Here is an 11,743-nt window from a genome sequence, read left to right as displayed (position 1 = left end):
AAATGATGGATAAGTAACCACTATTAAGAAGATTAATTTAAAAAAAGATTAATAAATTAATCTAATTTTTAATATAAGTTTTGAAGAAAAATTCTCCATTTCAACTGGAATGGAAAGCTACTTGAACAGGAAAGAAGCAGAAAAAGTCAGCTTAGAAGGTCAGAACCATCACTGGTAAAGCTGTAAGCCCAAGATCAAAGAATACAGTGACTGCTACCTAAAAACAAGACATTAAAACTATTTCCCCAAGGTCAAAATGTAGGAGATCACAATTTGAAAAGCACTGTTCCTGTTCACTTTCTTCTGCCATGATAAACCATGACCAAAAGCAACTTGGAGAGGAAATGGTTTATTTCAGCTTACAGTTTAAAGTCTCTCATGAAGGGAAGTCAGGAGGCAACCTGGAGGCAGGAATTGAAGCAGAACCATGGAGGAACGAGGAATGATGCTTACTGCCTTACTTCCATGGCTTGCTCAGCTTATTTTTTTTTTATACAATCCAGGACCACCTGCCCAGGTAGTACTGCCCAGTGAGCTGGACCCCCATGCATCAATCAATCAAGAACATGCCCCACAGACTTGCCTACTGGCCAATCATACTCAGTATTTTCTCAGTGTCATTCCCCCTTTCCATTTGACCCTGTCGCAAAACACAAGACACCCAGGAACAAATTAATGAAATATGGAGTGTTCTTCCAATAAGTAATAGCTAAGGTGCTACTGGCAATTAATGTAGACCCCGAGTGAGACAACCGGAACTGCAAATTCCTTTAATGCTCACTGTGATGGCCTTTTGTCAACTTGACATAAGCTTCAGTCACTTGGGAAGAGGGAACCTCAAATGAGAAAAGGCCTCCACCAACTGGCCTGTGGGCAAGTCTGTGGGACATCTTCTTGGTTGATGACAGATGTAGGAAGGCCCAGCTCACTGCAGGTGGTGCCCTGGCTTGGTCCAGATCCTGGGTGTTCTATGAAGGTAGGCCAAGCAAGCCACAGGAGCAAGCCATAAAGAAAGCAGTACTCTTCCACAGCTTCTGCTTAAGCTCCTGTCTCCAGGTTCCTGCCCTAACTTCCTCCAGTGATAGACTGTGATGTTAAACTGTAAGATTGAGATAGATTACCTCCCCACCCCCACCCCCACAGTTGTTTTTGGTCACAGTGTCTACCACAGCAACAGAAACCCTAAGATATCCCCTGACCACAGTTCTGCTATAAACGCAGTTAGCACTCTTACAAATACTTTTCAGGAACCTAGAAAAACTTAACACTGTTCAGATTCTTAGAATGTGTCAGCTGGTAATACATGGGGTAAAGTTTTATGTATAATAATTAAAACTTGAATCTGGTTTATTCACAGTGGTAAAGCTTGGGAGGTAAATAGTCAAATATATAGAAGTGTAAAAACTACGGCACTTTCATGAAGTTCAATATTGTATGGATACAACATTGTCAAACAACCTGTTTGAATTATTGATCAAACTAAATTAAAAATCTAAACTGCTGGAGCTGGGGAGATGGCTCAGGAGTAAACTGCTTGCCACACAAACACAAGAACCCATTTGGACCCCAGACCTACATAAAAATCAAGAGTTGTGATTCCAATGCTGAGGAGATGGAGACAGGATGCGCAGTGCTTTCTGGCCATCCAGTCTAGCTGAACCCATGAACCTACACACACACACAAACACGTGCATACACACAAATTATAAAATGCCATTGGCCATGGCTACCATCTACCTATGCAAACCAGTTTTAAAACATCTATAACCCTAACACATACATTTTTTTTAGATTTATGAGTGTTTTGCCTACATGTATGTATGTGCACCATGTGAAGTCAGAAGGCATCATATTCCCTGGGTAGTTATGAACCACCATGTGGGAGCTGGTTATTGAACCACAGTCCTCTGGAAGAAAACCAGGGTAAGTCCTGAGCCACCTCTTAAGCCCTAAGAAGCAAACTCAACAAATCCACAGGTAAGAGGAAACATGAATCTTATTGATATAAATTTACCCCCAAATCAGTGGACTTTAGTTGAGCTAAGGATACTTTGTGCAATGTAGAAATGCTCTGAAGCAACGTATTTCTTCTTCATGAAAACAAAGTACTTTCAATTATAAGCCAGAAAAATTTTAAATATGATCTATGTACAAACTACACTAGAAAGCAAGAAAAATCCAAGTCTGGCTTTATCTGCATGAAAACGTAATTAATCTTTTGTAACAGGGTCTCCTATGCAGCCTAGACTGGCCTTAAATGCATATTCCTCCTGCTTCTCCACTACTTCCAACAGAATCTTCTTTACATAATGAGATGCATTTAGTAATTAAGAGGTAAACTCCATGCATATTGTCTCTTAATATCTACACATGAAAAACTAAGCAAATCATAGCGATAGTAGCTCGTTTTTGAAACTTGGATTGGCAACTTTGAAAGTATTTGTCAATGTCTTTTTAAGACAACCCAATATTCACAGAAGTTATGGCTGGCATGTAAAATCAAGGATAATTACTTTATGCTTTTTCCTGTTCATTTTGTAGGACAAATCTTATATATCAGAAAAGCTTATAAATACTGTTGAAAACTTTCTGGGAAAAACGAATGTTAAAAATGTTTTGTAGCCGGGCGGTAGCGGTGCACGCCTTTAATCCCAGCACTTGGGAGGCAGAGCCAGGTGGATCTCTCTGAGTTCAAGGCCAGCCTGGTCTCCAAAGCGAGTTCTAGGAAAGGCGCAAAGCTACACAGAGAAACCCTGTCTCGAAAAACTAAACCAAAAAAAAAAAAAAAACCCCCCCCAAAATGTTTTGTAATATGTGCCTGTATCCCCTTTATATGTTTGTTCAGTCTTTTAAAAATTAGACTTATGAAATATTTTTTCATTATGAAAATATCAATCATTTCAAAATCACTTAAAATTTCCATCCTAACAGGAGTTCTGGGTTTAATTAGTTATAACAACATAGTACCAGCCAGCTACTTATATGAACATATGTACAGATTATCACCTAAAGAACCCTGGAAAGACAAAAGGAGAGGTGTATGTTTAAGACTGTAGGGCGATGACAATAGAGCAGTCAGCTTACCTGGTTAAGGAGTGCTTGTTTTTTTTTTTTTTTTTGGTTTTTCGAGACAGGGTTTCTCTGTGTAGCTTTGCGCCTTTCCTGGAACTCACTTGGTAGCCCAGGCTGGCCTCGAACTTGCAGAGATCCGCCGGCCTCTGCCTCCCGAGTGCTGGGATTAAAAGCATGCGCCACCACCGCCCGGCAAGGAGCGCTTCTTAATCACAGAATGAGAATGTCAGGTGTATTGAGAAAAACGCAGAAATGCTTTTTTAGTCAAAGAAGGAAAAGCATGTATAGAAAACAGGCTGTGCAATACCATCTCAGCATGTCAGAATCAGCACGAAAAAGTAATGTATCAATTCCGTGTTAAAAATAAACCACAGGAAAGCTATCCACAAAGGTTAAGATGTGAAAGGGACAATTTTAGTTTCAAATATTAACTGAAGAGCCTCCACTTATAAAACTATGAGTTTGAGGGGGGAAAAAAGGCAATACAAGAAAATATCAGTTAAACAATTTTATTATATAAAGATATGAAAAACAAAGCAATTCTAATTAAGTATCACAAGGAAAAGGAAATGGACATTTGACCAAAGAGAAAATGAAGCTATTCAAAATACACAAGTATTCACTCTTGCAAAAAAAAAAAAAAAAAAGATTGGGATGCTATTTCTTGTTTATTCAATACACAAAGTTAGTAGCAATTTTTACCTTAACTTCTAAAAGTATTCAACTATGTCTAAATAATAAAAAATGGAGTCATTAAAAAAAACATATAGCAAGTATGAAAATTTCTGTTAATGCAAAAATCATAAAGAGCATTAAAATAAATCAACACATATATGGGCAGTAAGTAAAGTTCAGATGCCAGAAGCCAAATCCTCTTCCTTGGTCTGAATTACATTAAGGTACTGTCAATGGTATTGCTCCTGATTTACACTGTCACTCTCCCAGGGCTAGCCATATGCACATACATGTATGCACATATTTTTTTTCCTTCAGTTGAACTACTTTTTCAGGAAAGCACATATTCAGTATCACTCATTACCAAGGACCACTATAATTCCATTTGTCCCTTTAAGATCTCCCCATGAAATTCTTAGCCAGAAAGTATTCCCACAGTGTTGAAGACGGAAGGTCTACTTTAGCACTGCCTTAAAGAAACCAGCCGGCTTGTTAGGGAATCTGAAGTTGGTCCTGTCCTTGGGTCAAGGCTGAAAAGGCATATTTCTGATTTGATGCAGAACAGGGTCTATCTGTTTGCTCAGATCACAGCCTTGAGGCAGCTCACACAGCTCAGGATGCTTCTCAGCTACAGCAGCACCAGAAATCACTCCAAATCACACAATAAACATATCAGAGTGACAAAGCTGGGAGGCTGAACTTCAAATCCTATAGCTTTGTTCAGAATGGTTCCTTGCCTCTTTTAAAGACTGCTGGATTTCACAGGAAAAAGAAGTTAATGAGAAAAACAATTCTCCAAAACTTGACTTTTGCTAAATAATCTACATACATGTAACTACAGATTATACAGAAAAACTAATTAAATTTCATTTAAAAAAAACAATCCCATTAAATGACAAATTTGGCTGCAAATTTAATTTGTTGTAGCCCTTAACTATCTAAATTTTGCTCAAGACTTTAGACACTAACTAAATTTTCATTGAAATAATTAGCTGCTTTCTGGAAGAAAACATTAGCTCATTTTCACTACAGTTGAAGTTTCTATCAATTCTAAAAGTTTTATACGTATGTACACATGAATTTTTATGTGAGCATGTATGTCTTGTGTACACACTTTAAAAAAGCTTTTTCTCCAGTAAGATAGGAACAAATCCTGACTTACTGTTTCTTCTTGTTAATACTTTTACTATTTCTTCTACCTAAGAAACTTCATATATTCTAAGAGTTATCACACAGCCTAGTTAACAAATTGTCAAAAACTACCCACGAGGGAGGTGGCTGTACCTTGGCAATCTTTTATTAAGTTTATAACAGAGGGCTTGGCCTCCATTTGATGTTTCAGTCAAATCAAAACTTTCAACTTTGTAGCTTAATACACATAATTACACATTCACTAAGATCACCTACAATTTGACATATGTAAAACCACAAAGACATCTAATTTTTTATGTATCTTTTTCACTTGTTAAAACAGCTGAATATATTTAACACATTTTCAGAATGCACTTGTTAGCCATCTAATAAACATACTAAGCAAAACAAAAAAACCTAAGTTACCTTTTTGTCTATTAACTGCAGTAATAAGAGACAATTAAAGGGGAAGTGTGAGATCATCCATGATCCACTGAAAAGGTATTACACCTCGGATCTAAGAATGATCTGAAGGTGCTGAAAGAGGAGACTCTCTAGAAGGTGACCCAGGGTTTTCTTCAGGTGGAAAAACTGTGAGAGTACAAGCCCGAATGCCACCAAGCGACTCTGGAAGATCAAAAACTTTATGCCACTCATCTTTTTCTGGGTCGTATTTCTGAACAATTTCTACCATGCAACGGTTATTCCAAGAATATCCACCAACAACATAGATTTTGTTTTCAAAGACAGCAACCCCAACATCACTCTGACCTCTTAGCATAGCAGCAATTGGAGTCCACTGGTCAAGAGTTGGAGAATAGTATTCACAGCTTAGAACGTCATCATAATCACTTGTTCCTCTGAAGTGGTTGCCACCAATGACATACAGCTTGTCTCCTACTGTACACATGCAATGCAGACCTCGGACTGTAGTCATGGGAGCCTTCTGTGTCCATTTGTCTGTATCTGGGTCAAAACACATGAGCTCATTTTGGAAAGTGTCATGGGTAATTCCTCCTGAAATATACATTAAACCCCCATATACTGTTCCAGCATGGCCATAGTGCGGTTCACTCATTTTTGCAACATAGCTCCATTCATTCATTCTTGGGTTGTAACATTCTACTGTGGCCAGTTCACCAGCTGCACTGCGCCCACCAACTGCATATAAATGTCCTTTGAGGGCACTCAGGTGAAAGAACGTGCGCTTTTCATTTAATGATGCCACCTGCATCCACTTATTATACCGAGGGTCAAATCTGAAAACTGTATCAACAGCAGTTTTTCCTTTTGTGTCATAATTACTCTGACCACCAACTACATACAGGAAATTTCCAATAACGGCAATGCCATGTTGGTACCGAGGAGCATCCATGGGGGCTAAGGATTTCCACTCCTGTGCCCTTTCATCATACATCCGTAATTCTTTACTGACAACTAGCTGTTGTCTCAAAACTCCTCCTAACGTAACCAAGTGAGTAGAATCAGAGCGAATGGCAGTTCTGTCCGACTGCATCACTGGCTGCATATATGGCATCATTTGATAATTGCTTGCTTCCAAAAGTAAATTCACACAGGTATTGTCTGTTCTCATAAAATCTACTGTCTGCACATAGTTGATGAGGTCCTGTGGTGTCATCAGTGGAAATCGAATATTCTTCATTAATTTTGCGGCATAGTCCATCCGAGGGTCTTCCAGCCTCAGCCAGCGGCAGGCTGCCTTGAAGAGTTCAAGTTCGGAACAGTGCTTGAGGCTGTTGCTGGAAAGCACAAAGGCAAGCCGTTCAAAGGGGAGTTTCAGAAACTCCCCAGTACTCAACAATGCAGGAAAGTTCTTCAGGATGAAATTATTTACATATTTATCCACTTCTATAAGATTGTAGGTGTTAGCAATCCGGCCAACCTCAACACAGTTATCTAAAGAGACGCCTGATATGAGAAATACTTTGCAAAAGTCCAAAACCGGTAAGATTTGTAGAAAGCTGGCAGCTTCAAGGGTGTCCTGAAGATTGTCCATATTAAGAGACAGCTTTGCAGTATAAATAAAATCAATGATTTTCTTCAGACCGATCTTGTTCACCCCGTGAAGTTTGATGCACATTAAATCTTGCTCTTTCATTCCACCTGTGAACATGGCCTTGAAATAATCGCTAGCAGACGCCATCATGGCTCGGTGAACCGGGAAGATTTCCTCGCCATCACCAGGCACCAGAGTCACGTCACAAAGCAGCCCCTCTATGCGGAGCTGATCAAAGCCTTGCAATACAACAGAGCTGTGCGTATTGCTGGTGAAAAACCGCGTGGTTCCTGCCTTGCAAGGCTGCAGGTGGGCAGAGACGCCCATCTCGCCGTTACCGAGAGACACCTTCATGGGAAAGCCCTGCGCTCGCTGCAGGCCGCAGACGTTACAAAGAGAACGCTCCGCCGACACGCCCTCGGGGCAGGCCGAACCAAGGGCAAGCGGTCACCGCAGCACCGCTCCGAGCGCACCGACGCCCCCCCTGCCGCAGGACCACGCAGCGCCGCCGACCTCAAATCTGACGGTAAAGCTGGGGACTCATAACCTGAGGCAGTTACGTGACCGCTTCGCCGCGGCGGGCCCGCGCCGTCCTCCTCCTCCTCCTCCTCCTCCTCGGCAGCTGCGCTCAGGGCGGGGGAGGGGCCGTCACGGCCTGCGCACCGCCGCTGCCGCCCGTCAGGCTCCGCACCCCAGCCAGCCGCCGCCGCGCCCTCTGAGGTCCCCGCCGCGTCGCCACTGCCACCGCCTCGGCTTGGAGCAGGACGTGGAACTCCGGTTGGGGCCTGAGAACAGCGGCCTAGTCCGCACGCCGAGACCGTCCTTCCGCAAAGGCCGAATCCCAGGATCCACCGGGTTAGGAGCGGCTGCACAGCTACTGCGCCTGCGCGGCTGGCCTGGCTACGCGGCAGTCCGATGGGGGAAGGGCGCGGGCGGGCTGGGGGCGGGGTTACCGCTCCCCCAGCGGGGCCGGTGGAGGGGGCCGCCTTGCAAGCTTGCAGGAGTGCGCACGCGCGTATTGGCGTTGGCGTGGATTTACGCCTGCGGAGTGAGGTTTTTTCTTAGCGCTTTTCAAGAGCGCATTCTTTTCAGGATTTACGTTTACGGTCTTGTGCCGGAAGAGGAATGAAATGCAACCTTTGTTAAAACTGAGAAGAAACCTGGTAGAAGAAGTCACTGTATTATTTAAATTTTTTTCTTTGCAAACAGTTTTACCGTTTACAGCACACTCAATAAACACCTCAATTAAAATGTTGGTTGTAAGTGGTTTTTAAGCTTTTAAAACCCATGGCATTTAACTTGTTACTAAAATTTGGTCCTAATGATACATTTTGAATATTTGGCAGGAGAGATAATGCCGTCATAAATACTTTATTCATGGTTTTGTTTTCCAAACACTATTTTTAAATGGTTACACAATTTCCCAATAATTAAACATGTGATAGTTTACTTTGCCCACTGTTTTCTCCTGAGTGTACAGGCCTTGTCCTCCATTCTCTTGTGGAATATGTAATAAGCTTAAGAGAATTTAGACACAAAATTTATCCTGTATTGGATAATGATAATATTTGGTAGAATATCCAAGTCAATGTTTCCAAAACATTGTTACCAGCAATGCTTGGGTTTGCATTTCCCTTCTGTTGAATTTCCCCTTTGTGAGTATTTTTTATTAACATGCAGTTACCTAACTGCAAGTTTTAATTTTTATTTGAAAATAAGTGTATAATTTGCCTCTCTGTTCTCTGAATTTGACCTTATTACTGTCTTTCAAATCTTAATAGGATTGATTTATATGCAAATTAAGAATATCCTTATATTCTTCTCTTCTACTTCCTGGTTCTTTTTTAAATAGCATATATCCTGTTACATCTGTTTTGTTTTTTTTTTTCCAGTTCCAGATTTTCCAAAATTGGTATATAAAAGGTTACTTAAAACATATTGTTGAACACTAAATGTGTGCACCCTAAGTTACTTAACTATGAGTGATTTATCTTTCTTCCATTCTTTTTTTGTGATATCCTTTTCTCTAAATATTTAAATTGCAATAAATTTGTTTAAAAATACACATTAAACACATGTGTGCCACTCTAAACTTTCTATAATCTCAATACCACAAAATACATATACTACACAGATGTGGATAATCTAGTTAGTATATAATACTTTGCTCACCATTAATAGTTTATTACGTGAAGTGCACATACTGACTTAGAAATCCTAGCTTTTGAGCCCCAAAATACCTCTGAAATTTAATGTATTGCAACAAATAAAAATCACAGTATACAATTGAAATTTTGGTTGAAAGTGTCAGATGCCTAGATGTTTTGGATAAGGTAAACGTAAGACAAAGATTGGATCATGTACAAAATGAAGGCCTCCTATCAGCCACGTGCCTTTCTGCAGAGGCAAAAGGCCTGTACTTCATCAATCGTGTTAACTCCCCTCCAGAGCCCTACCCAAATAGCAAACCATTATTTACCAGATGATCTTAATTTCAAATAAAAAGATCTTTAATAAATATATAAGCATTTCCATTTAATAAATATATAAGCATTTCCATTCTCCATATATAAAATTTCTCAAAATCATTCAAAACGGAGGCTAGGTAGAAATTTCCCTGACTGTGCTTACCAACTGGGCATCTGGCCCTCAAGTGTGGCCTTAGCAGGCCCTGCCAAGTGAGCCAGCGCTGTTGGTGAGCCCCACTCCCCAGTACTGTTGACTGCTGGTGTCAGTGATGTTCCAGGTGTGTACATAATGGGGATACTTCTGAGACAACAACAAGCCCAACAATACAGAAGTCCTGGCATTGGTTTGAAAGGCAGCACTTCCAAACTGATGTCTTCCAGAGAGGTACAGAACAGGTAAAAACCTCAGTGGCTAAAAGCTGAGATGAAACCTAACCAGAAGCAGCAAGGCCTGCTGTTTCTGACAAACTACAGCAACCCCAAGGGACTAGTAGGAAAACATTGTTTTCCCAAGGTGCTCTAGCAACAACCCAGCCTGTTTGATACAAGAGCTCTGTTGAAATGAGACTGGTCTTGAGAAATTCTTACCAGCCAAAGGACGTTCTGGGAGGCTGCTTGATACAGGAGTTGGGGTGAGCATTCCCTGACTTGCTATGAAATGTGGGCTGGCTGTGAAGAGGGACTTCCAAGGGATTACTTTCTACCTGGAAAAGAAAGAACAAAATCACTGTGCCTGAGTAGGTACCAGAGCAATAATCACATTAGTCTTTTTTATTATTAAGCTTGCAAGATTAATAGATGAGAAACCAGACATGAACATTAATGGTTATTAGGGGCAGATGCTTCTCACATTCCAACATTTAACTATTTTTTTTGTTTGTTTGTTTTTTTTTGTTTTTGTTTTTTTTTTTTTTGGTTTTTCGAGACAGGGTTTCTCTGTGTAGCTTTGCGCCTTTCCTGGGACTCACTTGGTAGTCCAGGCTGGCCTCGAACTCACAGAGATCCGCCTGGCTCTGCCTCCCGAGTGCTGGGATTAAAGGCGTGCGCCACTACCGCCCGGCAACATTTAACTATTTTAAAAGACTATTTTTTTCTGCTTTCAACACGAAATGAATCCATTTTGTCACAACATGGTGGTCATGTTAAACAGCTATGTGTTAAAGCATCTACTTAGGGGCATCAGCCCACTAGGCAGCATTATTTACTCATGCGCTTCATTGTATCAATTCCAATACATTTATTATGATTTTAATTTATTGATCTTAGTATTTAGCACATATATCATGTTTACCTTCACATTTCAGCAGTAACAAAAAGTAGTTACCTTCATATTTTTAATTAATACTTTTATCAGTTAAAGTTTTACTTTTAGAAATTTCACATGTTTACTCTTAAGTCAATGTCAAGGCTGGTTTTATAATCTCAAATGAAGGATGAGGGTCCAGTTTATTCAAGTTAGAAGTAACATCCGGTCATGATAGCTTTCAGAATAAACTATATCATGGTTTAAACAGTTGGGACTTTATTTTTTTTCTTGGAAATTTTCCTTTTCTAGAAGAAAACATAAAATTATTAATAGTTTTGAAACAGTCTCCCTGTGTAGTGCAGACTAGCCTCTTTAGTGCTGGCTAGAGGTTATCACCACTCCAGGCTCAGATAATCAATTTTAATTACATTTTATGCTAACATTGAAGGCAAAAAAGTGTCTTCATTACAAGACACTGGAAGATTCAGAGGTTCGAGCTTGACGCTGCATATATCGTTCTGGGATTTACAGAGTGTTGTGATTAGAGGTTCTAAGTTGGGAACTAGACTACAGCTGGTCGGCAAAGGCCCAAGGACGAATGAATTCTGAGTGTAATCAAGTAGAGACGAAAACATCCAACACTACATCATGGGAACTTCAGTGTAGGGAAGTGAAATGAGGATCTTGAAAGGGCACTGGGATGGAGTAGAGGGACAATAGGAAGATGATCAGGAGAGAGTGGTGACAAGAGAATTATGAGAGAAGAAACACATTTAAAATCATTATTTGGGGGCCAGTGAGATAGTCCAATATGGTGATCCATATGGTGGAAGAGGTAACTGGCTACCACAAGTTGTCCTGCGGCCTCCGTGTATGCACCCCCACCCCCCCACCCCCCACCCCCCCCCACCCCGCAACACACACTAAGGAATAAAGAGCTGAAACGTTTATACTTATTTTGAACTAATAATTTCTTTAAAGAGAGTGTCATACATTCTGAGAAAGTGGAGGCTGTTTTTGTTTGTTTGTTTGTTTGTTTCAGAATTAATTCCACCAAATTCAGAACGGAAGATGTTCACTCAGGGTAAAAATTCAGAACCAAAGGTGTTCACTCAGAGTAAACAGGAGGAAAAA

General features: G+C 40.5%; 1 protein-coding gene across 1 annotated transcript; it reads right to left on the bottom strand.

The window, feature by feature from the left end:
- Positions 1-5,296: 5,296 nt before the first annotated feature.
- Positions 5,297-7,771, bottom strand: Klhl9 (kelch like family member 9). Its single transcript, XM_059254515.1, has one exon. The coding sequence runs from the start codon at positions 7,247-7,249 to the stop codon at positions 5,396-5,398; it is 1,854 nt and encodes a 617-aa protein (XP_059110498.1). The 5' UTR covers positions 7,250-7,771; the 3' UTR covers positions 5,297-5,395.
- Between the last annotated feature and the right edge of the window lie 3,972 nt (positions 7,772-11,743).

The sequence above is a fragment of the Peromyscus eremicus genome, chromosome 2 (genome assembly GCF_949786415.1).
Source record: "Peromyscus eremicus chromosome 2, PerEre_H2_v1, whole genome shotgun sequence".
NCBI classification, from domain to species: domain Eukaryota; kingdom Metazoa; phylum Chordata; class Mammalia; order Rodentia; family Cricetidae; genus Peromyscus; species Peromyscus eremicus.
Note: the sequence above shows the minus strand (reverse complement) of the source record. Positions and strands in the feature narration are given on the sequence as shown.